Raw genomic sequence first — 27,757 nt, 5'->3', positions numbered from 1 at the left:
GTTCTGGACAGAGAGTGAAGAGAAGTACCAGGAGACATTCACTGATTTAAAAGTTTGTGCTGTTTTGCCTTTTAAAAAAAAAAAACAAAAAACAAAAAACCACAAACCAGAAACCAAACCCCAGCCTACTCCATATGATGGACAAAAATCAGCATCTTGACAGATTAGTCAAATTAGCCTATAGCCGTTCTCATTCCATGAGTTTCTGTGCACACGAAACAGCAGAATTCAGTCCTTGGTTTGCTGTTGTCTTTGTATCGTGACAGTCTCTGCAGTGTAACTTCTTTGGCTTTCAATTATGTCTAACATGGAACAGCTTACGCACCAAAGAACAGATCCATATTATAACCCAAGGCACCAGAGTGCATGGCCCTAGCATTCAAACTTACCAACGCTTAACAGCTTGGAAAAAGGTTAAGGCTCAAGAAGAGTGGGGAACTATTTTACTACTGTACAACAGCTGAATGGAAAAAAAAAAAAAAAAAAAAGGAAAAAACCCAACAATTAAACATTGTACTACTTGTTGATCTCTAAGTACTCTGAATAAGGAGCAGGTCAGCATGAAGGCTGGGTTCAGGCGAGGGTAGGAAACGTATGTCATCAGCTCTGAAGTCAACTTATCGTTTAATAGTAACGGAGCAGTTAAAATAGCGCCTGTTCACTTTGGCTCTATATAAATAGAGCATAGTTACTCCTCTGGAGCCGGACAGAAGCAGCCTACAAAAATCCACCTGACACACGTACACTATGGCATCGGTAATGTTCAGGCACATGTTACAGTACCATCACGTCCATTATGGCTAGACCTCCCATGCCGAGAGGATTAACAGGAAACAACCAGTTCAAGGTGGCCTGGTATCTTCCAAAGGTGTGTGTGTTTTTGCAACCTCCTATGACTTTCCATTTCCTAACCAGCAGCTATATTAAGGCAAATAGAGTTTAAGTACAGTTGTAGAGGCAAAAGTGACTCAACACAGCTGTAGCTTTTACCTTTCTAGTAATGGTGGGCAGTTTGAAAGGATTACTTTTTAACCAATTCTAACCTGAAGACAAAAATATTCTACTGGTGCCCTTAAGCTGGTTTTCTTAATGTATTTTAGTCTCAAAGGAAACCATTTACACTTCATTGCGGGAACGCAGCAATGCAGTAATACTACCAATGCTGAAAATATTCTCAATTTGCACAGTAACTACTTGTTAGTTTTCCTTCACACACAGGGTGGCATGTCTTTAACACACACACAGAGGGAAGATACCAATGTTAAGTACATTCAATTTCCTAAAAATAAACAAACAAACACACACCCCAATCCCCACCCCCCCCCCAATGCACTATTTGAAAATTAACAACGATTGAAATCCCTCAGCTACTGTACAAAGACAGCCAGGGACGGAGCATCCAGACTTTTATTACAATTCATCCCTTGCCTGACGCAAGACAAAGCTATGCAGTGATTCAAGGTCTCTCGTCCCATTGTGTTCACTGACTTTCTTTCCACCCCGGAAAAGCAGAAGCGTAGGATAACCACGTACCTTCAAAAAACACACACAGGAAAAAAGACACTTGTTATTAATGTCGAAACTCACTGACATCCTTTACTTGTATTTACCAGACTGAAAATCCACCAAACCCCTCTAACACAATAAGCCATTTTAAGTTTAAAAAAAAAAAAAAAAGAAACAAACCACCCCAAACACCACACCAGAACCTCCAATGCCAACCTGCAATTTCTGAAAAGTTGTAAGTGAATGGGATAACACATATTCCTCCAGGCTCTTGGCATGGCAGCTCCAGCTCTGCCTTTGGCTGCCTGCCTACCAGCACCAAAAGGCTTCACTTTTTTTTTTTTCCTATTTCTAGGAACAGAACTTTGTGTCGGCTACCACAAGGCTGCTTTGGTGCTTTCACAGAGGGAGGCCTCTTAAATTAGGGACTTCGTCAGCTTTATCCAATAATGAGAATGACCGAGTCCAGGAGAGAAACAGTGTCACCAGGTGCTGTGCTGATCTACCTCTTTTTTGGCTAATGGGGAACACAGCTGCACTGTCACCAGGCACCCACAGTGCTGCAGCTGGCTCGGCTGCAGGCTGGATCCTCTGACATTTGGTACACACAATGCTATCCCGTTCGTTTCAGATCTTTCACACTTACAGAAAATCTGTTGCAGACGTTACGTTCCACAGTGCAGTCTACTTCTGCTATTTTGACATCAGTCAAACCTGGAAATTGCTCTTTGGCAAGGTTCTCCCAAGTTGGAGCCAAGTTCTTACAGTGACCACACCTAGAAACAAAAGAGAGATTTGTTTAGCAGATACACCTTCCAGTTTATCTCTACTGTCTCGCTGCAATAGCTGTAAGTTTAACTAGCTGCCTTTCCTATCCCCTAATGATTTGGCCCTCCAACTCCCTTGCACTATTATGTCAGTAAATGAGCTAAGACGAGTGATTTATTTTTTTTTTTTTTAAATATAAGTAAGTTAAGCACTGAAGTACTTTCTGGCCTTCATTAGTCTCATCTGGAATGGTATTCTGGATGTTGCTGCATTAACATTTTACCCTCCAGAAGAATACGAAGCCAAATAAAGATGAGCACAGAGATTATTTAAATAGGGGAAAAAAAAAATCACTTAAAACATGTTTGTTTCTAAGTAAGACATAGAATGTCTGTAGTACAAATTAAGTTTTCAGGTAGCATAATGCCAGTTATGCTAAAACTACATAGCCTGAGTTTAATTATTTAACTGATATTTTAATTTCCCTATTAATTTTCTTCCAGTTCCTAACAGCCTCCTTGACCAATGTAGCATCGCCCAATGCTGGAAACTCAATTTTAATAGGGGCATTTGTCAACACAGCTTCTGATTTATGAAACAGGCCAGTAGTTTAGTGCACTTTTTTACTGAAGGGACTTTGACGTTTAACCACTACCACTGCAATTTCACGTAGATCCACAATGGAATTGTTCGATAGTCGATAAGCTTCACCTAGCAGATGGAAAAAAATACATCAGGCCCTATTCTGATTTGCATTAAGTGGAGAATCATTCCAGTTATATCATCAGTAACACCAAAACACCTATTTCTACTTTATTCCCCCATGTCTCTACAGTAACATGAGAATGCTGTCCACAGAGTACATACAATGAAACACTACTGTCAAGAGAGAAAATGATACTGTAAAATGGCAGGAACTATAGTAAAGTATTAATTTTGTTTATATTTTGACCTTGGTTTAGCCAAGTTCATAACTTGAACTTCTTACTGCCTTCAAGAAGAATTCCCAAAGCACTTCAGATTTTAAAGCTGCATTTCTTATTCTATTCTAACCCAGCTGCACCTTAATTGGGTTATTAAAACAGCCCCGGCCTTGCCTCGAGGCTGGATCAGGGTATTTACAAAAATAATGAAAAGATGTCTCAGCAAAAGTTTTCTTAATGCAAGCCAGTGTGTATTTAAACCACCTTGTTAATACACAGTGACAGTATAAAAGCATTTCTGACCATGCACAAACACTACTAGAACAGGATGATTTTTATGCTTACTATGCAAGTTAACATTAATATTTATCCAAAACTAACTGAAAGACAGAACTAGCAAGCAACATAATAGTGTTTGCTGAGCCCTACATAAGTTAATCCACTTGGAATAGAAGGCGGCCATTTATATGCAGAGCACCATAACCGTATACATAAGCCTGACTTTCAGAGCTAAAGCTAGGATACCAGCTACATAAATACAGGAAGTATTTTCCTAAACGGTGGCTTTCTGAACATCGCAGCCAAGGAGCACACACCGGTTTAAGAACTTGTCTTTCTGCATCCTGAACCACCACTTCTCAGCCTGCCATCCAACACCGATCTCATATGTGAGATCCAGCAGCACCCCATTAGAATCTCACAAGATGAGGAGACGGTTGAAGCGCAGTATTACTAAGAAAAGGTGATTAAAAAGGGAACATTTCTTTATCTCAAGCTTTTCCAGAAAAAAAGTTTCTCAGATAGGGAACTCCTAGTATGCCAACAAGCCCTGGGTTCAGAAATGAGACTAGAAGCTGCTTTGAGCACAGGTGTAAACTGAATTTTCCAGCCAGTTCTGCTGGTGGCGTAGTAGCAGCACAGGCACAGAGTCAATCTCAGTCCCTCACAGTGCACAGAGAGGATAAAGGGAGTGAAGACAGAGCAGCAGACGTGAAGGGGTGGGGGTGTGGGTGGGATGTGTGTGGGCAGGGTATTTCTTAACACAGTCGTGGCAGATACTTGTCCACATCCAAAAGATCTTTCAGACGTAAGAGCATAGAAGTAGCTCTCAAGTAGCAAACCATGCTGCGGTAAAAAGGGCAACAACACTGGTAAAGACTGCATCATCGAGCTTATGTAAAACAAAACTTTCTTGCCTACAGTAAGAAACACATTCATGCCCGCTGTCAAAGTTAAGCTGCAATATTTTGATACTCCTGAGCACATTTAAATGTGGGTTGCACTTGCTTCTATTGCTTTGTAATGGTGACCTCTTACCACCCCAAACAAAAGATCTTTTTATATTTTATATACTGCATTAATGCGATGGCTAGTGATAAAATCAGAGATGGATTATCTTTCACACAGTGAAATACAGCTTAATTCTCATCTCTCCCCCTACACTAGGCTTCCTTCTATTGGCTAAGAGACTGGGCCATGGACGAGAAAGACGGCACACAAGTTTCATTAAATTCAATCCAGGCACAAATAGGATGAAGTCTATAAACCAGCAACAGAAACGTAAAACTTATTCTCTTTCTGAGACAAGAAGAAAGAAAAAGGGGGAAAATATTTGTTCTATGAGGTTGTAATACTGAGGTCTTACCCCAGCTCGGGTCCCAGGCTCCGTTGGATATACCCATAATGGCAGATGCAAATTTTCCCCCCAATGCTTTCCATTGGGTGTCTACACCTACACCATCTGCATCGGACATTTCTACCCTGGGTCACTATAAGAACATATTGCATGGAATATACTCGTAAGAGCATTTCAAAATTGTCACTTGTGCAAATTAGTTTTCATCAGTTATTTGAAAAGTAACAGCCAATTATCCATAGCTCTATAGTCTGTACCAATTCCCAGGTGCTCAAATGAGGCTTCCAAGAGAGGCTGCTTGTGATAGGAGAGGGCCCAAAGGCCAGCACTTTCTCCTCTCTCAACACCAGCAATACACTCCCCTCACCTACCCTAATCAAGGAACAGGAGCAGATAAAGCCTGCAAAGAAAGCTTCACTCTCCTTGCTCCCCAGCATTACCTTGAGGCTGACACAGTAAAGCTTCTCTGTCAGCCTTTCCACAGAGAGGCATCCCAAGAAAGCTGAAACAGACTGAACCTTTTTAACTCTTGCAAACAAGCACATTCTTCAGTTAATTCATGTTTTAGATCCAGACAGCAAATACGGTACCACACACAACTCAAAGACCTGCAGCAGCCAATGCACTGACAGCTCAGACTAGCAACAATCCTGAACAACAACAGGTGCAAACTTCTTACCATGGAGCATAGAATTTAATAAAGGTGATCCCCCTAGCAATGGTTGCATCAAAGTCTTTTTCGGAGAGAGAAAGCACTGCAGCCTGTTTAAAAAAAAAAAACAAAAAAAAAGTAAAAACTTTTTGTATCTATAACATCAGCCAAATAAGCTTTTAGCTACCTGAAAGGGAAACTCAAACTGGAAAAGGTAATATTATTGATAATATAAACAAAAGTCGCAGCAGCACACCTCACTTTTACCCCTCAGCTGCTTCCCTCCCCTAGAGAGATTTAGATAAACGCATATTTCATGCTGAATCTCATCCATAATTGGAGAAACAAATATCCCTGTTTTCAGGGGATTTGCCTGCATCCAAATTTTCAGTTGTTGGAGGGCGGGGAAAATCACCTTCATTTTAATACACTGTCATGCAAATGTTTCAAGGAACAACCCTGACAGGAGCTGGCTTAAAGCATGTAGTGGCCATCTGAGAGTTCAGTGAGCTATTCAAGGCACACTAGTAATGACTTGACAGCTGTTCTCCCTCTGCTATATCCCTGGCATTGCATACACAGAAAAAGCTGTTACCAGAAACACGTATTTGCCTGTCAAGAGGACACCACCATACCACGCTCGCATGGACGCCAGGAAGAATTTTTCCTCATGATAACATCAGGGGCAAGGCATGGAGTGACGGGAGTGTAGCATGCTGCTTACAGGCCGTCTCATATGAGAGCACAGAACTGTACCACACTTCATTTTTTGTGTGAGACCCTTAAGGGCGGGAGGGATTAAAAATAAATAAAAGCCTATAAAACCTTCAAATTCAAATGAAAGCAAAACAAAAACGAGCACAACTGACAAGTGTTACCAGTTCTACTTAAACCTAGGAAGAGTTTTACGAAGAGAAGCCAAAAAGAAACTTGAAATTAAAGGTACTGGATAAACATTTCTGAAAACAACTGTTCAACTTAATGGAATAACCAAATTTAATGAAGTGTTATTACCGCTAAAGAATTATTTGAAAAATGAAGAAATTATACTAATTATTAAATAATTAAAAATTATTAAATGAAGGAAAAAATGAACAGTAAATATGTATTCTTCTGTTCTGAATTTCCTAAATGGATATCTAAAACAGATTTTCCGAACATTATTTACAATCTAAGTTGCCAAATCTGAAAACCTCATAAACAATGTCCTCCCCATGATCCACAAATCAAAACATGTTTCAAGGGTCTGTAGATTGCTATCAGATTAGCAGTGTGAACTATATAACCACAAAAATAAGTCAAATATCAGATAGCTCATTTAGCTTGGTTTCCTAAGAAAACACATCTTATGCAATCACATATCTGAGCACCTGCTGGTCACTCTGCCTTAATCCCACTGGATCATTTTTTAGCGATGTCTGGCAGGAGAAAAGTCTCACGGACTTAAAAGTGAAAGGTTCCATGAAAGGGCTGGCATGTACCTGGCCCATGTAAGACATGGGGGAGTCCACACAAAGGCTCAACACTGGGACACAAATTTGGAGTCAGGACTCATTGCTTTGCTGCCCGTGGTATCAGCTGTGGGCTGCTGATGGTAAATGCAGTCAGTCTTTGCCGGCTACATGGGCCAGCCCCTTGTCTCGAAACTCATGAAAACAAAACCAGAATCAAGATGTATGGAGGTAAGTGACCAAGAAGTGGTGGCATCCCAAGCTGGGATGTAATGTTGCAAAGACAAAATTGAGTCCTACACTCTGTCTACTACTATTTGGCAAAAATATCCCCCCACAGTCCTTTCCTGTTGGTATGTGCGCTGCTGCATGCAAGGCGTAAGTGGGATTTTGCATCACATGTGGTTTATGTTATTTCTATAAAAATAGACAACTAATTACTTTCTGCATTGTACAAACATCAGCTTGCTAGGATCTTCCAAATACGACGTCAATGTAAAAAAAAAATTGATGGGTATGAAAATTGCAAACTTAATATCACTTTTGGTGAACCACTTTATGTAAAATTAGTAACCCTGCTGGAAAAGTCATCTGGGAAAGGTAATATTCTCCTGTGAGAAGCTGCATGTAAACTGTATTTATATTAATAACATGGATGCTTTTTAATTACGTGAGTTCATGCTACATCACAAGGGAGTGTAAATCACCGTCCCTTATTTTCTAGGCAGAAGTATGTTTGCCACATTTGATGAAAAAACATGCTTGAAAACAATCCCTAACATCTCAACCTCACCAATTTTATGTTCAGCTACAAGAAAAAATGGCAGATGAAATGCCAAAGTGATCAAAAAAGATAGAAAACTAAAAGACATGAAGTAAAAGTATGCAAAGGTGATGCAGTTATTCCTCCCAATTCTCTGGCAACATTCATAGCCCTTGTAGCTCCTACAAACAGGATTAGAGTAAGCCTCCAAACCCAAGGAGTTTTCTTGTCACAGGACACACTACCTTGCCACATTTGGATCATACATCATCATCATAATCTTTGCTTGTTTATTGTTTCTGCAGATAGTCTAGAAGTATAGGGCCCTGGCTTTTTTTAGTGGCTTAGCAGTGTGCACCATCCTCCTGGGTTCAAGTGAGAATCTTATAAGAAATGTTCACCTTCATAGAAATGAACTATGCTGTCATACAGACCGAGGTGCCAGCAGTTCCGCAGTCCAAAAATGGCTGCATTTATGCCACCATCTAAACAACTTATTGCAACCATAAAAAAGGAGCCATTTTTTTCCTTCTCCAATTCATGAGGTTAGTAAACTAGGATTTATGGTCCAATTCCACTTATAAATTACTAAAAAAAAAAACCAAGGAAGTATTTGGTACAATTTACATTTAGAAATTGTCGAACTATCAGAGAGAGAGACACACAAAGATGACGTGGACAGGCTGCTGAAACAGTCTGAACACTTAACACCGCTGCAGAGTGCAGGAGGGCTTACCTCAACACGGGTGGGTTCTGCAGGTGGCTGCGGGGCTTCAGCTGGTTTATCTGCTGGTGGCTCTTTCCCAGAGCTCTGTAGCTGGGAATCCACATATTCCTTTAAGGAATCGAAGTCCCTCTTCCCTTTGTACTGGTCACCCTACAATTACCAAATAGTTTGTGCAAGTGTGTACATGGAGTTAATCTAGCAAACAAATAATTATCAGCAAAACGTAAGAATGCCAAGTCTAAGCATATTCATAATAAATGCAATTATCTAGTCATTACACCTCTCCATGGCATTCCATTCACTCCACATCCTCAGGATTTGCCAGAGATTCTTCTGTACCAAGAAGGAACAATCGAAAATTTTCTTGAAATGAAAGGTGTTGCAGAAGTGTAGAAGCAAATTTTAGAAACTTTTCCACGTCAACTTTAATCTCTCATTCTACCCAGGATTTTCAAGGTTTTATTTTTCTGAACCTAAAGCTACAGCAAGGAACAATAAAATACCCATCGCTGTTTGGTGGTGGTCTCTGTTACCATGAGAGCTCTGCCCAGTGTTTTGACAGGGCTGGAAGACTGACTTGCATGTCACCTGAACTACACAGTTGGTCCTCTGGCCCACACACTTGTCACAAATCCTCAGAAAACCCAGACAGTAAGGCAATGCTGTCTGGGTGCCTAAGCTCACCTGGGAGCAAGAGACAACAGCTGCCTGCTGCGGGGCAGGCATTTGCAATGGCACCGCCCTCACGTCAGTTAAGTCGCAGTTTTGAACCTGCAAGCAAAGCCCTCAAACAGATAGAGCTTGAGAAGCCACCGCTTGCCTTAGATGTACCCTGTGTCTCGGGTACTTTCACAACTCTAGAGAACAAGAAGTCAGAGCACCTCCGAGCAGTTTCTAGTCTCAAATCCACTGCTGGCCACCTCCAAACTGGCTCTCGCGTAATTGCCCTCAGCACCCACTGAGAAAATTAGTACTCATTTCTCTGTTCAAGAGAGAAAGCATCTCTTCAGGACACTACGCATCGATTTTGGATAAAATTCTTGAGTTTCAGTCCCATGAGGTGTGGGCCACAAGATGTATCTCCTCTCTCAGATGAGGAGTAATGCTTCAAGAAACAGGATACAATCTTCCATACGTTGTAAGGAAGAACAGACACCTCTGCAACTACTTCCTGTATCTTCGGAAATCTTTCTATACATTTTCCTTCTTTTGTCATTCCTAATGTTACCTGTAACTATAGCCACCTTCCCCATACCGTATCTATACCACAAAGGAATTAATCTAAGATGATGCAAGAAGCCTGTACCTGCTTGTTTGTATCCATTTCAGCAGGGCAGGGTCCGTGCCCGCTCACTCCTCCCAGGGTTTCTGCGTGTCTAACCAAACGGATGGTGTGATGCCAGACTTCAGTTATGACAACAGGGATTATGGTATTACGGGCAACAATGCTGGATGACTGAAGCAGTTCTCCTCCTCTTCCTCCCCCCCCCTCACTGAACAGTATAATAGCAGCCAGAGAGATTTCCAGGAATTTCTGGGTCAGATTACTGGAAAGTTGCTGGGGTCATTTTGTGTTTGGTTTTTGTTTTTTTTTTTTTTTAAATGTATTGTATTAGCCCACGAAGGAACATGCGATTCTGGTTGCAGTATGCCGCCAGGGAATACCACACTGCCAATGGAGAAAAGCCAGTCTGATGTCAACAGAAACATATTGTTCAGACTAATGGCTGAGATTCAGCTTTACCAGATACAATGGCAGTGATCTGACTTCTTCTTTCACCACACTCGTGATTCAAGTAACTCTGAGCAACTCAAACTTCAATAATTACCAAGGGTCAACAAAAAAATTGATCTGGCTTGTGAAGAAAAAGCACAGCTAACTTTTCTAGATCAAGACAGTATGGTTCTGGCAAGGTATCTTGCCATTTGTAGCTATCCGAAAAATAAAAATAAAGCAGGTGGAAAACCATTCTGGAGAAACAGCAGAACCCTTCCCATTCTTCAGACTCACACCATATAGAGATAAAAGTTTAATTAACTGAAAACCCCTCTAACTTTGGGCATGCCACTGTGTTTGACTGGAGCACCCCCTCAGCTTCCAGTTCTGCTTCTGACATGTGCCAGGCACCGCTGCTCTAGCAGTAACAAGGCCATGTAATTCTTGTGTGGATGAGTTTGGGATTCAAAAATCCAAGCAGGTGCCGCTTCATTTAAATTCCCTGGAGCATCTGATCTTACAGGGGTGCTTATACAAACCCCACATGTGCTGATATGTACTTACAGCCACTTTCTCTTTACAACGCCAGAAAACTACCACAAGCAACAGCCAACTAAACTGGACTGCATAGGAAAACTTACATTCCTTTTTGAACATCTACAGTATCAAAGATGTAAGATAAATGGGGCAAAAACCCAAAACCTCCTAAAACTTAGCAGGTAAGAGCTGAAAGAGGAGTCCTGGGTTCTCTGCTTGCAGACCTATTTTTAATATCCATTTAATATATTTAATTTATCTTTAAAGTGTGAAACGTATGATAAGTAGCACTACTATTTATAACACGTTTATTTGCTGCAGTTCATGTATGTGGTATTTATAAATATTTTACTTCCCCATAACTTCAGAATATTGTAATTCTTTGAATTCCTACAAGGAAAAATGTCAACTGGGCCCACAGGACTCTCACTGACAGTGTCATATGAAGTGTTCAGATTTATGATAGGGAAAATTTGCATCACTCAGTAGATAGGCACCACTTACAGATGAGAACCTTCTGATACACATTGTGAAAATTACATAACTTTTTATCACTTCTACTTCATCAACATTTTTGTGTTCCATTGGAGGTAAGGTATTAAGATAAAGGATGCCCAGAATTCTCTGACAGTAGCACAGTTGGAGACACTGCTTACAGATTTATAAACATCATACTGGTTATTTGCAGAATACAAAGAGCAAAAAGCTCTAACTTTTATCTGTGGATGAAGGGTACCTCTTCTTGTACTTGACTGAACCTCCAACATCCTTTTGTCTCACAGACTGATTTTTTTATATGCCCAGTTGTTCTTTTTTCCCCCAGAATGCAAACACAGTCCGAGTATTATTCAGAATAAAAAAAGGTCTGATCTTTTGCTGAGCTTGCAGACTCACCTTTTCACCATTCCTAAACCACAGAAGCGTGGGATAGCCACGAACTTGGGTTTCAGAGCAGACTTTGTAATGCTGGGTACAGTCCACCTACATTTGGAGGAAAAATATAAACCATTCAGTGCATAAAATAAATATACAACAAGCATCATAGCTTCCCTTATGTTTAAAATCTCAGAAAAAGACAGGAACTAGCAATGCATGGCTTGGCAAAACTCAGTACCAAGTACTGTCTTGAGAACGATTACGTCTGCTTTCCAAATAGTGGTTTGGCTGTATAATTGGGACACTCTCTGTGTGTTTGCCTTTGTGGTTTTTTTGGGGGGGGGGACTGGGGAGTGAGGTATGGGTAGAAGGAAGTAGTAACAGTTATAAAGAACAATGAAGACATAATTAAATACTCCAATTAAAACAAGTACTTGGTATTCTCTGTTAATAAAATCACCACATGGACAGTAAGACACAAAACACTAATGTGAGAGAGCTTTAAATTAAAGATATATTGGCTCATCCATTTTTGAAAAGACTACTCTTTAAAGACTTCAGAAGACATGTCAACACCTATCAAGTTCTACCCGGACTTCTCCAAGGCCTTTGATACGATCCCCCACAGTCTCCTCCTGGAGAAATTGATGTGTTATGGCCTAGACAAGTGGTCTGTGCAGTGGGTGGGGAACTGGCTGACAGGCTGCACCCAAAGGGTGGTGGTAAATAGCTCTTTCTCAAACTGGCAACCTGTCACTAGTGGGGTCCCCCAGGGATCGATATTGGGCCCAAAGTTATTCAACATCTTTATAAGTGATCTGGATAACAGCATCAAGAGTAGCCTGATGAAGTTTGCTGATGACACCAAGGTGAGTGGGGAAGTAGACACTCCAGAAGGGAGAGTTGCTCTGCAGGGAGATCTGGACAGGCTGGAAGAGTGGGCCAGCAAGAACCTTATGAAGTTCAACAAGGAGAAGTGTAAGGTCATGCACCTGGGAAAACATAATCCAGGAGTGCAGCACAGACTGGGATCCCCCTGGCTGGAGAGCAGCTCTGTGGAAAGGGACCTGGGGGTCCTGGTGGACAGAAAGCTCAACATGAGCTAACAGTGTACTGCTGCGGCCAAGGTGGCCAACAGGATGCTGGGTTGCATCAGAAAGGGCATCGCCAGCAAAGAGAAAGAAGCCATCATCCCACTCTACTCAGCGCTTGTCAGGCCACACCTGGAGTACTGGGTACAGTTCTGGTCCCCTCTATATAAAAAGGATGTGGACAGGGCGGAAGGGGTCCAGAGAAGGGCCACCAAGATGATCAAAGGACTGGGAAGCTGCCATATCAGGATAGGCTGGGAGAACTGGGTTTGTTCAGACTTGAGAAAAGGAGACTCAGAGGGGATCTCCTCACCATGTACCAGTACTTAAGGGGTAGTTACAAAGAAGATGGAGACTCCCTTTTTACACAGAGTCACATGGAGAGGACAAGGGGGAATGGACACAAATTGCTCTTGGGGAGATTCTGATTGGATATCAGAGGGAAATTTTTCACATTGAGGACAGTCAACCATTGGAATAATCTCCCCAGGGAGTGGTTGACTTGGCCACATTGGACACCTTCAAGAGTCAGCTGGACAGGGTGCTGGGCCATCTTGTCTAGACTGCGCTCTTCCAAGAAGGTTGGACTAGATGATCCCCAAGGTCCCTTCCAACCTAAGATTCTGTGATTCTGTGAAGTTAACTTTGCTCCAAGGGAAGTTCCAAGTGCATAGCAACATTTGATTCTGATAAGTCATAAAACAACCTGTAAAGGTACCAGTTCATGTTTTTTTGAAGTAGAGAAAAATGATAACTTAAGCACTTGGATTTTGAATTTTGCATTCGACATGCTTTGCTCCAGATCACTGGAGATCAATTCTAAGGATTAAACAGCCTCCTGCCAGTAGGTATCGTTGCTGTTAGGACACTATTTCCCCAGATTACACGAAGGTCATGATTCAACCTTCTAAGAAATAGTTGTGTTTCCCATATACTTACAGACTTCCAATCTCAGCCAAGACATGTTTCAAATAGTTTCATAATGTATACAGTTACACAAAATTGACTAGGCATTGAGACAAATCATAGTGGCTGTATTAAAGAGCAAATATCAGTAATAGTAACTGTGAACATTACAGACAACTGAATAAAACAGAAATTTTGAATTTTTTTGTTTATTTCTCTGGATAACAGGGAATAGTAACTTCGAGAAGATACTTAAGCTAAACAATGATTTTATCAGACAGCAAGCATTCCAGGTTCTCAAAAAATAAATCAGCAGATGCAGCATTTGGTAAAGACACTACCAAAGAGCAACAGACTTTTTACTCTATTTTACTCTCAGAGGAAATCTAATTTTATATTCACCAGGTCTCAAAATTATATGTCTTCTCTAAAGTTCAGCTATGCTGACCTGCTCTGTCAGTGTATCTGAATGACATTTTTTTCAAATAATTAAAAATAAGAATAATAATAATAATGATAACAATAAGAAGAAGTCAAGTTCATCACCTGTAGTAACAGCTGAAAGTGCTACGAGGGCAGAGGCAGGGGAGATAGATAGCTGGGGTTTTGTCCCTCTGCAGGACTGACAACACTGCTAACTGTTATGTAGTCTTTCAGATCAGTGGAACCACTCTGAAAGCTTAAGGATATGGAAGTTGAGCCCAGTCAGTTTTCCACTGTTGGCAAATACAGAGGGATTCACTTCATGAGCCACCTGGACTTAGGTATGGGTCAGCAAATAAAGCCAGTAACTGCAGTTGCCAGACCACCTCCATACCTCTGCAAAGAAGTCACTCCACGTACAAGTAACAAGCTCCCATGGTAAATACACCACAGAATCTGGTTATCAACCCTAAGGGAAATAGTAAAGGAGGACAAGATATCAGTTTTTAAGGTGGAAGACCCCCTGAAACTGTTAGAAAAATCTATGGGGGGTAAAGAAAAAAAAAAAAAAGAAAAAAGGAGAAATAATTCATCATAAAGAGCCCTGTAGGTCTGACACTTGCTAAAGAATCCAATGCTGTAAATAGCAAACTGGAAGTCACTTTCCCACACAAAATAAATTCTGGAGTCTATCAAGTTCTCACAGAGGGGAAACATAATAAAAAACAAATCTCAAAACATTATACCCTGCATATGAAGTATTAAACTTATTCTCAGCCCTCTCTGAAGCACAGGGAGCTAGCTGTGTTTCTAACAAGTTTCTAACAAGCTCAGAATGAGGGAGTCCTATCACTGTAACTGAACAGCCATCTCTTCAAAACAGAGTGAACTACTGGATGTGCAAGAAAAAAATAACCATCTCAAAATTAAATAGGAATTATGACTATAAAAGGAGGGAAGAGTTGACAAACAAAATAACTGTTATTTGCAAATAACAGTATGAATAGCATGATACTTGGCTGAAATATTCGTTCACACAGAACACATCTTCAGACTAAGAGCATTTCACCCACCTTGCCAATCTTGACAGTTTCCGAATGCTCAAAGGCTTGAGCCAGCTGTTCCCAGGTTGGGGCCAAAGCCTTGCAATGCCCACACCAAGGGGCAAAGAATTTTATAAAGTGATTACCTTTTAAGTTAGAGGGGAAAAAAAAAAAAGAAAAAAAAAAGATTTAACTCATTTGGAATGAATTTGGCTGCAATTAAAGACTAGGTACTGATCTCGGACTGCAAATTTATCATGGTATTTCCTGAGTTTCCTGAGTTAAAGATAGGAAACACTGTGAATCAAAGGCCAGGACAGAATACTTCAGCAGTTAGGTTTTCAATACTGTATGCAGTCCTACGGTGTTGCCAATTTCCCTGAAAATCCAACAGCTTCACAACCTCAGGTGAACAAATGAGGTATTAAAACTAATATTTTTACCTTAAACATTTGTTACAATGTCTGATTCTACCATGTCAATCACTTGACCTATTACAGAGTAGAAAGAACCACCAAGGAACTTGTATTTATACCAGCATAAATGAAAGTGTTAGACTTCAGCTTAAACATTTCTTAGGAAACACCACTGCATTAAGTCCATGAACAACCTACATAATTTTGTTCAGCTTTCCATTCTCCTTTTTCTGCCCTGCTCTTTATATTTTCATGTCAACTAGTCAGAAGTTGCTGCCTTCAGTATATTTTTGCAGTGTTTCCTAGAGAGAAGAGTGTCTGTACTATTTCCTACTAATGTTTAGTTTAAAAGTATTCAGAAATCGCTGCCTTTAGTAGATTTTTGCAGTGTTTTCTAGAGGGGAAAGTGTCTGTACTATTTCCTACTAATGTTTAGTTTAAAAGTATCATCTTAATTGCGGAGTACCAGGATATGTAATTTCCTTCAGTTAAGATTACTATTAATTCAAGATGCTGCACAGCTTTGCACACATCAAGGCAAGGCTCTGTTAATACAAAATAAAAATGAACTTAATTAAAGCAAGGAAAAAATCAATTTAGTTTGAAGGAAATGCCACCAACTAGAGAAAAGCTCTTTTTAACAGAATTATTCATCATCCTTTGAAGACTGCTTTGGGACTGATATTACTAGAATTCATTTCTAATTCGAGGGCTTGTTCACAAAAGAAGATTGTAGGAAAGATGTCAAAAAATAACTAGGAAATGTAAACTGCAATAGCATTGTACTCTTTAACTTCCCTGTTCTGCACCAGGAATACTTTCAAACTAATTGACATGCTTTGCTTTGGTCAAGTAAACTGCAAACTGAAATTTCTAATGAAAGGATAAGAACATCTAGTCAAAATCAGCTATTCTGTACCACATACTCTGTGATATGTTCTCATCCCCAATAGAAAAAAAAATTATTTTTCCCCGAGAGCACCAAAAAGGTAAAGGGATACTTTTCAAGAACAAAAGTCAACCTTCCAGCTGGAACTGCTAAGCCTCCTGCTAAATTTAAGCACTGAACTTCTTGTAACTGAACTCAAGAGAGGACAACAGCTTTACAGATGATCATAAACCTGCTCAACTATCGGATGTGACCATGAGAATGTCTCCTCTATGAATGCCAACAAATACAAAATAAAAATATTATAATAAAAATATTAAACATTTACACATACACTAAACTTAACTCTTCTCAGACTGTAAAGTTGTTTAATGCTTAGCATTTGCCTGATGGCTTAGAGAAGAATCCATGAAGAATTTTGATGCAATTCTGTGTTAAGCCACACAGGCTGCGAAATCTTGTTAGCTGCACAAAATGCTCTCTTAAACTTGAAAATATTTCTAGTTAGTTAATGGTGACCTTAAGAAGCTCTCATATCTACCTCACTGGTGGTATCACAGGCATAGATAATTTAATCCGGCCTTCGCTTTTAGGAAAAAGCATATAGAGATGGCAGGATCACCTGTTGTTATGGCAGCCCAAAGTTTGTATTGTGCTTTAAACACACTATGTGGGGAATGAAATTTCCCATGTTAGGTATCACTCGTAGCCTTAATTTTAAATTTTCCAAACAAAATATTTTTAAAAATGGCCAAGCTGAGATGAAGTGTTTTGCCCACATTAAATTCTGGAGGAAGGAAGCTAAACAATATCAAATAAGGGGCCAGACTGGAGTGGGATGGGGACAGTAAGGAGGAAGCGGGTGGATTATATTTATCCAGAAGAGCAGCCTGGGAGTAAGAACAAGTCAGCACCTAGGGAAAGAGGAAACAGGACTTGCAAAAACAGTGAGTGGCAAGGCTGTGACTGATCAAGAAACGGGGAAAGAGACAGTTCAGCCGCATAAGCACCACTCGCTTCTTCCATGTGATTAGGGACCTTAATTTTACTGCCTTCTGAGTGAAGAGCCGTTCTTACACTTTCTCATGGTGTGCAATATGTAATTAAACTACTGCATTTTTACACAGTCTGTAGTTTCATCCTCTTTCACTAGGTATTACTGGAAAATAAAAGTGGGAAGGAGGTACCTTGAAAACTAACATTTCTGTTGCAAGCTTCCCCCTACTGATGTCTCTGTGTACACAAGTACCTCCTGCTTATGAAAAAAGCACTTACCTTCTGCTATGTGCATCTTGAAATTGTCTGCTGAGAGTTCATACATTCCCTGCTTAGGTTCAAGGGCTTTTGGTGGTTCCACATCAGATTCTGGATCCTATTAATGAGAAAAATTAACTTTTATTTGTCTTGTACAGTAAATAGTCAATATTTGATTCCCGTACCACACCATTCTGTGGTAGTGCTGCAAACCCTGTACTCTGAAATTTCAAATTCCTAAATTTATGTCCTTATTTAGCTTCATCTAGGTATTTAATGTTTCCTAACAAACAACTACTTGAAAGCAAAATGTGAAAAAAGACTACCACACAGAAAAGAGCTATCACAGTCATTGGAATAACAGTGCCTTTCACCATGCTGTAGTATAATCTCAGAACACAGTAATTGGTATGGCATTCATCACATCACCATACATTAATACACTTAGATTGCACAACAGTTCCTCTGTAGCATCACACATCAGCCATGTCTGCCATTGCACCAGTTTCAGTGGTCTTTGGGCTACTTAGAAGTAGCTAGAGAAAAAGCTATTTTCTGCTCCCCTCATGCAGGAAAGAGGGACCTAATGGTTTCACAAAGGCAGCAACAATGGGAAAAGAGCAAACACTTTACAGATATAACTTGCAGCAAACCCACTGGCACTTCAACAAAAGCAAGTGACTGCCTTCTATATACTAGGGTCAGAGCTGGAAAGATATTTTTAAGAACCTCAAGGTACATTTCTTAAAATAGTTTAGCATTTAATGTTTAATTATTAAAAATATCATGTTTGGTTTAAATATAATAATTTTCTAATTTGTGGTTCAGCGATCACTAAAGCTTTATCTTCATTAGAAACAGCAATTATAAATTTAATTTTAGGCAAGGCTGGGCTACTATATGTAAGTGCTACCCCTAAACTGAAGGGTTTTCCTAGTGACAGTATTAGCTTAACTCACCTAACCAATTATTTTAAACCCTTTCTTCAGGCTACAACATTATTAGATAATAACAGAACTAAAGATGACATCCATGTTTTAAGAGGTAATTAAGGCAATACAAATGCAATTTACAACATATTATAGCTAAATCGCTTTTCATATCCTAGAGACATATAGCCTACAGGTGGCAACTCAATTGACACTAAGAATTGTATCTTAAAATGTCAAAATGCTAAACATTAAAAACTGCATTATGTACTGTAGTTTTCAATACAGGAAACAAAGGGCAGGTCACAGGATGACAGTTTTAATTACTGTTCTGACTTATGTGGAAGCTGTTCCATATTGTTATTGCCACCTGACTTTTATTCTCAGGAGCAGATTTCCTCCTGGAAAATGAAACCTAACCTATAGAAATGATGGATAAGCAAGTCTGCAGAAGGGAATATTTCCTTTTCTTATTTCATTTTCACTTACAGATGGTTCCTCATTTAGTTTCTCCAACATCCAGTTTTCCAGTGCCTGGAAGTCCCTAGGGCCTTGGTATTTCAGAGGTTCTTGTCCTGGTTTAAGCAGCTTTAGGCTAAAGGATCAAGAAGTAGAAAAGAGTGAGGCAAAAATTTTCACACAGGAAACGTTCTCAGAAAGCTAATATGCTTTTGCTAATCCACAGCAATGCGCAGGCTGCAGTAACAGCTCTCTTGGCTATTAACATCAGGATCAGGCACCTCCCTCAACTTAAAAGGGTCATGGCTAGACCTTAGGACGCTTTTTCATCCCCGTGTAAGCTTTTAAAGGAGATTTTAAAAACAGCAAAAAGAAATACCATGTTGAAAAGATTCAATATATCCTAATATTGCTTTGATCAATAAGCAAGAACAAATAAAACATTGCAACATTCAGTTCTAAGGTTAATCACAGAATGGTTTAGGTTGGAAGGGCCCTGTAGAGGTCACCTAGTCCAACCCCAATCATTCATTATGCCTATAAATCCTATTTTAGTTTGTCAAAAAGCATCAATTTTGTTTTGTTCAACCCTCTCAGTCACCAAAGGAAAAATATCCAATGCTTATTTTCCCAAGAATTTCTTTCTTGTATTTCATTCTTTGACTGCTCTTAGAATGTGGCATTCAACTGATCAAAACTACACTGAAACAAGTCAATAGGACAAAGAAATGAGTGATTGCTTGTAGGGATTCAAGACTTCATGATTATAACATTTAATAATTGCTATCAAAACTTCTCCATTGACTACCTAAAGCTTCTAATATGAAATATTTAAATTAAAGTTGGAAATACATTTGGTGAAGGGGCAATACTGACTTCTGACCTAGTCTTACTTTTTAAAGCAAGTCATAGTTTCAGTTATGCCTGTCACCTTGCCAAGCTGTCATTTTGTACTGCTTTTTCTTTTTCCTGAAATGTTTCTCTCTCCCTTCTTGTTTCACAGTTGGAAAAAAAGAACATATGAAACTGCTGAAAAATCCCATAATGCAAATACATTCAAAATAGATAGCAGCTCCCACTGCCTCTTCTATTTAAGGTATTCGTGAATACTCCTTGTGACAATAAAAGGCCAAGATTTGAAGGGGGTATGTGAATAAATGAACTTCATAGTAAGAAGAAAACAAAAATGAAACAGAAGAACGTGTAAAATACACCTCATGGCAATACTTTTGAAAAGTAACAAGAAAAATAAAAGATATCAGCTTAAAGAGCCAACTGCACCTTTATTTTCTTCAAATGAGGATAAGTTTTCTCTAGTTCAGTTGAGAGTATTCTGCAGCACCAAATAATCCCAAGACAGCTACTATTGAGCACAGGGACCTACTCAGCCAGTTTTATTCTCAGGGGGATGGAAAGGGGATGCAAACTTTCCTTTGATGGGATTTGGAAACGCAGTGCAGGGATCAGCACATCCTGGACTTGTGACAATCCCTCTGCACCAGAGGAAGCTGTGAAACTTCCCTCGCTGGAGGTTTTTAAAAACAGGCTAGTTAAAAACTGACTTGGACAGGAAGAGAATTGATATAATGAATTCACCTTCATCTCTGTATTTCTATAACTAGCAGATGACTGCCTTATCATTTGTACTTTTCAAGTAGATGAAAGTGAGCATCAATGACCTTAAAGAGGAGGGTGGGAAAAAAAAAAAAGCAATTACACATCCATTCATTTTTTTCTTTTTCACAATCTCTGCCACTCTTTCTATTTTACAGGGAACAGCACCACAATATAAACTATTCAAAAGACGACCAATGCTTGCTTCTGGGGATATTAAAATGAAGCTGTAATATTCATTGTTTTTTGGTATTTCTAGTGGAACTAAGCCACAAACTGCCCTTAGGGACAATTCCCATTTCAGCAAGGACTTTGCTATTTATAACTCTCAACTGCTACTCAGTCGCGCTCATCTGCACCAAAGCGGGTGCAGCCAGGAGCATATGTCAAGTTCAGGCTGCTCTTGGGGTCAGCAGTAAGACTAGACAAAGTGAGCAAAGGGAAGGAAACTGAAAAGTGCAGGCTGTCGAAGGGCTACAGAAGATTACATTCTCTGCTTATCCCCACTAAGATGGGTAGTTAATAAAGGATTTGAAGTGATCCCATCCAGTTTTGCAAGAAGTGTAAAGAAGACACAAGTGAAAAAATCCCTTTGCTCCTTTTTGGCAGCTAAAAAGGGAACGTGCGTATCTAACCCAAAAGCACTATCCAGGCCAACCTCTCACAGATAGTCTAGATCACGTTCTGCCTACCAAAGCTGAGGTAGCAAGGCATATATCATCTAAACAGGATAAGTTTAGCAACCTTGAACTTCAACTGATTTTCTCCTAGATCACTATAAGAAGAACTACCTAGAAGAAGCCTGTACAACATCACCACTGCTATGCTAAGCGACGCTACTAATTTATCATTTTATGAGCACCAAGTTCACTCAAAAATTTAAGAGATCACCTATACATTAGTTATGAATGGTGCAGTGTACTGACAAACTTGTGACAAGTTATTTTTAAAAGTACCATTACCAGAGACCAGCTCTATCATCCATATCATGGCTGTATAATGCACCATTACTTGAGAAAGAGGTACTCTCAGAGAAAAGAAAAGGGCAATTCTGGACTTCATTTAAACGCAACCATTTTCCAAGACATAAAACAGTTTCTTTGAAAAGAGTAAGAGTAGTATGTATCAGACAATACTTGGCAACACAGTAAAAAGACTTAAAATGAACATGAGATCCAAAGGGCTACAAAGAAACCCACCAAAAAGTATGGCTTAGAAGTTAGCTTTAACAAATTGGCAGACAATCATGGAAAACTAAAAAATAAAGAAATAGGAGCAGACATCCTTTTATACTTACGTAGGGTATGCTCGGACGCCAAATTCAGAGCACAGTGGAGTATCTGTAGTACAATCCACTTTAACAACATAGACCTGTGGGTTTTCCATGTTGTTGTATTTATCTCCCAAATCATTCCAAGTTGGCTGGAGACGCTGACAATGACCGCACCTGCCACAGAAGGAATAAGATATTTGCTTAATAGTTGCTCATGTTTAGAGGGAAATGAACCTATGGAAAAGACATACACAGAATGGTCAGACATTTTGATAAATTTAAAAACAGTTAAGTCAGACATCTTCCATACTTGAGCACTGTTACACTAAGCAACAGTGAATACTATTAAGTATTAAGCTGCAAACACACTTCATCGTCAAGAGATGAGAACTTTTTGCTACTATCTTTTCACATGACAAATCCTACTGAACACCCCCTGAATTTAGTAAGGCTATTAAGAAAAGCACTCTCAGTCTTCCAGCTTTCTAGAAAAAAACCTGTGAGGCTATCTAGCTTTCTTTCTGCTCTAACATTCCAAAATACTGTATATTTTAGCAGCAGGTAAGACAATGGTTTCTAGCCTCTCTGTAAGGTCATTTGTGCTTGTGTCACAGGAACTGTAACTTGCCAGTCATGAAACACATCTGAACAGGGTTTCTCAAAATCCTCCCATACTGTGCTTTGCCCCAGCAGCACACCAGCAACTAATTTTATCTACATATACACAGAAAACTGGCCTCACACAGTTGCTGTAACATCAGCTCACCAGAATTAGAAAATGGCTATTATTCTTCTCATTATTTTTCTAGTCATTCCCATCATTATAGCATTACTTTATTCCTGTAACTATGATGAAAAATTTTAAGGAATGGATTTTAATTTCTCTTTAATGGCTGCTTTTGCCAACCCTCCAAGGCATCTAAAAATACATAATTGGATTAACAGAAAACATTCTCAACCTGACAGTATGAAAGCTGTTATTGCCCTTGGCATGACCTAGACAGCCTACTTTGTAAGTAACAATTAAAACACCATTAGGACTTTGGAGAAAGTTGCTCCCATTTGAAACAGTTACATATATACAACTGGTTTCAGTCCATTTGTAGTAAAGCTGCATAGATTCACACCTTCCCAGGTATCCTCATATGAAGGAAAAAAAATAACCGTGAGATTTACTTTAACATAGAGAACATCTGCCCACCTTAATAAGGTCCTGTTATAAGTCAGTCGCAGTGGGTCACACATACTCCCACTATGTGAGGGAATATGACCTCCCATATGATCTTATTTTTAATTGTCACGGTAAAGGGGATACAATGTGTTAGTACTAAAATTAAATATTCCTTAAATATTTAACTTCAGACTGAAATCCCTACATAGTCAACTCTTTCATGGAGCTTGAATTTAGAGAGGATTTTGGATTCCCTGATCCCTTCCCCTAGCAGCTGCAGGGATTTTAAACTCCAAATGAATACTGACTGGTGTTAAAGAACAGAGCATGGAAAACTAGGTAAGGCAATCTCAAGTAATTAACCAGCTGTTTTTAAGCACAGAACAGAGCTTCCTTGTCCATATTTAACACCGTGATCTCTGCTATACACAAAGTTCCCCTTTCCCTTCCTTCTTCGGATTGTATGAGCTAAAATTGAAAATAAAGTAGGAAAAAATGGTCATATCTGAATCAGTAACCAACTAGTTAGTCAATTCTGGTTTTCCAAAAAAAAAAAAATCAGTGTTACACAGAAGGAAATACAAGACAGCCCCCAAAATACTTTTTCTGAAATTCATAAGGTGTAGCTGCAGAATATATAAAGCCAGAGAAGTCAAGAGAGCAAGACCATGCAACACCACATGGCTCCCTTAACCCCATGTGCCTCCACAGCCTTTTGTTGGTACCATTCCACATCACATCAGTGGGGCTGGAGGACCAGCAAGTTCTACCACTGAGGATGGTGGAGACCTGGGTGTCAAGGAGGAGTCCTGCTCTTTCTTCCCTATGTGGGCTAGGAAGGTGCAAGCATTCATCATCTCTGTTTACAAACATAAATGAATATCCAAAAGAGACTAACAAGGCTGTAGGAAAGATCCACCATTCTGAAAAAAAAAAAAAAAAAAAAAAAAAAGAAAAAGCCAAAACCCTGCTTCTTGTACACCACTAACATCAGGAGGTACGGATGAAAGGACATTATTTGTAAGAGTTTGCAGATAGGTTGCCCATTCTAACTCTGAGCAACCACGTGCCACAAGTGTGCATGCCCAGAGATTATTTTGCTGTGGCAGCATCTATTGAGTACCAGGCTACTCTGCCTCACACTGACAGGCCAGCGCTCCTCCCACAGTATAAGCGCTTCTCATCTGCAGAACTGGATGGCAGACTTCCTGGGCCACGACAAGAAGGGATGTAAAGGTACGTAAGGACCATATACGTCAAAGCAGTTACTGATAAGCCCTCTGCAGTCAGTGAGGAACATAGACATTTCTGGAGGCCACCAGTAGAGCTTGAGCTCTGCAGCTAGCAAGGGCAGCTCCACAGCAAGATATAGCACAAATCATTACCCGACTAAAAATGTTGGTAGGCCCTAGAATAGACAGGTATAACGGTACAAGCAGCATAGGATCAGTCTCGCTCTGGACAAAAGAATCCAGCTAAGGTAAAATCCAGTCAATAGAGTTCAATTCAACTGCAACAAACTCTGGTGATCAAGCCTGCTTCAGCTCAATGGACTTCCAGAGGTTTACCAAGAGACCACAGACATTAAAGAGATCCGTAATAGTCAAAGTAATGCAGTGAAACTATTTGTTTGAGATTCCTTCCAACTAAGGCACATGTGGAACCTCATTCCTCTGTAGACACACAACTGGCATAGCCAACGTCTTAAGAATACCTAGTGCCACTGAGAGTAAGATGTTCATGGTTCTGTCCCTTGGACAGCCTGATGATCAAAAGCCTTAGACACCTGATGGCAAATTACTTGGAACGCTCTCTTTTTGGAGTAGCCCGCAATACTTGCAACAAGTGAAGACCTCGCATGTACCGCTGCTGTCTAGGAGCAGGGCCCTTGACAGCATTTGTTTTGACAATCTGGAAGGGAAGAGTTATGTCAGCTCTGTCTCACCCAATTCTTCCGGTAGCATTGATGACGAAACATTAGCAGCATCCAAAGCAATCAAAAGACAATCCTAGCTGAACGTTGGATTGTTTGCTAGGCTTATCCCTTGTAACTACGGGGACCAGTGCCAAAACACATGCCTCTGTGAGCAGCATTAGGAGATTAGCACATTAACATCACCTAGGTATAGGGCAAGAGGCTCTAATACAGACTCCAGGTCTGTCAGGTTGCCACCTGATCCACTAACGATAAAACTACTGGTGTGTGTAAGCACCTCTCTCAAGCACTTGGATTTTCCTTTTGTCCTTCTCTTCCCCTTGGACCCAGAACCTGAGATCCAGTGATCTGGAGGAGGCTTGCTAAGGACAAGAAGAATGTCCAGAGAAGCCGCAACAAGTCTGGGAAATGATGCAGCTCCCTCACGCTCGAGTTGGGCAGAGACCCTCAGCCCTCCTAAAGGCACAGCGTGGTCCAAGTTTGCAAGGCCAGCACTTTGATACATGCTGAGGACGTGCAGCATACACTGGACTCTGCCAACAGCCCACTTGGCACTGGGTCTCCTATGAAGACCGCACCAAAATAAAAGCTCACATAGTTTTAGGGATACCTGTGAAACAGTCAAAGTGTGGACAGACACAGATATTACCACCTGAAAATGGAACAGGGCAGAAACACTCCTGCTCTGTATGGGCATTGCTTAGGTCTTAACATGCTCTCAGGCAAAGTTCCTTCACCAGCAAGTCAGGCGTCCTCCGCTTTTGTGACCTTCAGAGAACAAAGGCAGGCATGTGCTCTTTCAAGCTTTTGCTTAACATTTTCATATGGCATAAACAAGTCAATGTTAATAACAAAAAAAAAGTAGTAGTTCCTCAGTTTTGAAAGGAAATCCTTTTCTGCTGTTGATTTCAGAGAGCGTCATGACTCACGTATGCCTAAATGGCACTGTGTACCAACGGGTAACTTCGGATCAAAACATAACTTTTGCACATTGTTCCCTTAACTTTATTTTATCTAAACTTAAGAAAACTTGGCGAAAAAACCCAATAAACAAAAACCAACCAACCCACCCTAAGAACAAAACTCCCAATAACCTCTACTGGGTATCAGTAAGTCACATAAAAAAGGATAGGGTAAGAGACGAAGGAAAAAGAACACAAACAACCACTAGAGAGGCCCAGAGGTGAGAAGTACTGTCCTCTTGACAGCTGTAACATCCAGGAAAGCCCTGCTCCCCTGCTCTTCTCAACTATTCTTGTGTCAAATGTACCAACCCACGGCAAAAGCCTAGTAGGTCTCTTGCATATCTGAGAACTCTCCAGCCCTGCTACGGCTACCTGTGGCCTTGGAGAAACAGCACTATCGTCACGCTAATTTTGCTGCAAATTTATCCTTACATTTCGTGATTGCAAAGTGGACAAAACTTCTGGAGTGGAAGTACTGGTGAGACCTGTAGGCACAGGGTAAGTGGAGGTCACCAAACAGCAAATACTCCCACACGCAGAGGCCGCACGGTTTTGGTCTCTGAGAAAAGACGTGAACCAGAGCCCGGGGAGGGAGTGGGGGAGCCGCCGGGGACGGGGGCCGGCCCGGGCAGCCCCGGCTTGCGTCCCCACCGCCCGGCGGAGCGCCTTCCCCCGCAGACCCCGGGCGGGTGGGCACGGCCAGGCGACCACGCCGGCAGGGCGGCTCCGGCTGCCCTCGGGGAAGGAGGCGGCCACCGCGGGCCGCCCGAAGCCCCCGGCAGGACCGAGACGGTCGCGGAGGCCCAGGCCAGGCACACGCGAGGCTGCCTCGGCTTCAGCATCGGCTGCCCCTCCCCGCCCCGCGGCTCCGGCTGCCATTGAACGCCCGTCCGCTCCCACCTCCCCCGGGGAAGGCGCCCGGCCCGGCCCCAGCGACTGGGGGCTCAGGGCGGCGCGACCCCGAGGCCTCCCCCCACCGCCGACGCCGAGCCCGGCCCGGCCGCCTCCCGCCGCCACGTCAACGGGGGAAGAGGCGGGCAGGAGGGCGCCGGGCCGGGCCGCGCCGGGCCCCGCCGCTCCCGATACCCACCACGGGGCGAAGAACATGACGAAGTGGGGGGCGGCGGCGGCGCCGTGCCGCAGCATCTCCGCGCTGTAGAGGTGCAGCTTGTGCGGGTCCGCCTCCGCCGCCGGCGGCGGGCCCGCGTCCGGGCTCGGCTCCGGCTCAGCCCGCCCCGACCGGCTGCAGAGAACGGGGCCGAGCACGGCCAATGCGAGGAGGCGCCACCAGGCCGGGCCGCAGCCGAGGGGAGCCATCGCAGCGCCGAGAGACCGACCAGCCAAAGCCCCGAGCGGCTGCTGCCGCCTCCCTCCCCTCCCCTCCCGCCCCGCCGCGCCCGGGCCGGCCCCCGCCCCCTGCTGCTCCCGCCGCCTCCCGCCTACCCCGGGCGGGCACCGGGCCCGTGGGCACCTGCACCCCACCTCCCCCCACCCCCACACTCGAACACCTCCTTAATGGAAAGAAAGGATTTTTTAACATATTAAAATAATACTTATGTCTTCTATATTAGCTTATTTTTATATACCCTATAATTTAATATAAAAATTAAACTTATTAAAAAACAATCATAGAACCATTAAGGTTGGAAAAGACCTCTAGGATCATCCACTCCAACCAACCCGACACCCCCATGTCTCCTAAACCATGTCCCAAAGTGCCATGACTACATCTTTTCTGAACACCTCCAGGGATGGTGACTCCGCCACTTCCCTGGGCAACCTGTTCCAATGCTTGACAAACCTTTTAGTAAAAAAATTTTTCCTAATATCCA

General features: G+C 41.5%; 1 protein-coding gene across 1 annotated transcript; it reads right to left on the bottom strand.

Annotated features, from left to right (window-relative positions):
* Positions 1–86: 86 nt before the first annotated feature.
* On the bottom strand, positions 87–27,322 carry TXNDC5 (thioredoxin domain containing 5). The gene is made up of 10 exons (XM_075084077.1): positions 27,016–27,322; positions 21,878–22,027; positions 18,997–19,102; positions 17,600–17,696; positions 15,050–15,165; positions 11,575–11,661; positions 8,436–8,576; positions 5,513–5,595; positions 2,153–2,282; positions 87–1,533 (listed from the first exon to the last, which is right to left on the bottom strand). Exons 1-10 carry the CDS (start codon positions 27,240–27,242, stop codon positions 1,411–1,413), a joined length of 1,260 nt encoding a protein of 419 aa, XP_074940178.1. The 5' UTR covers positions 27,243–27,322; the 3' UTR covers positions 87–1,410.
* Between the last annotated feature and the right edge of the window lie 435 nt (positions 27,323–27,757).

This window comes from Phalacrocorax aristotelis, chromosome 2, assembly GCF_949628215.1.
Source record: "Phalacrocorax aristotelis chromosome 2, bGulAri2.1, whole genome shotgun sequence".
Classification (NCBI taxonomy): Eukaryota; Metazoa; Chordata; class Aves; order Suliformes; family Phalacrocoracidae; genus Phalacrocorax; species Phalacrocorax aristotelis.
This window is presented reverse-complemented; position numbering and strand designations above follow the sequence as displayed.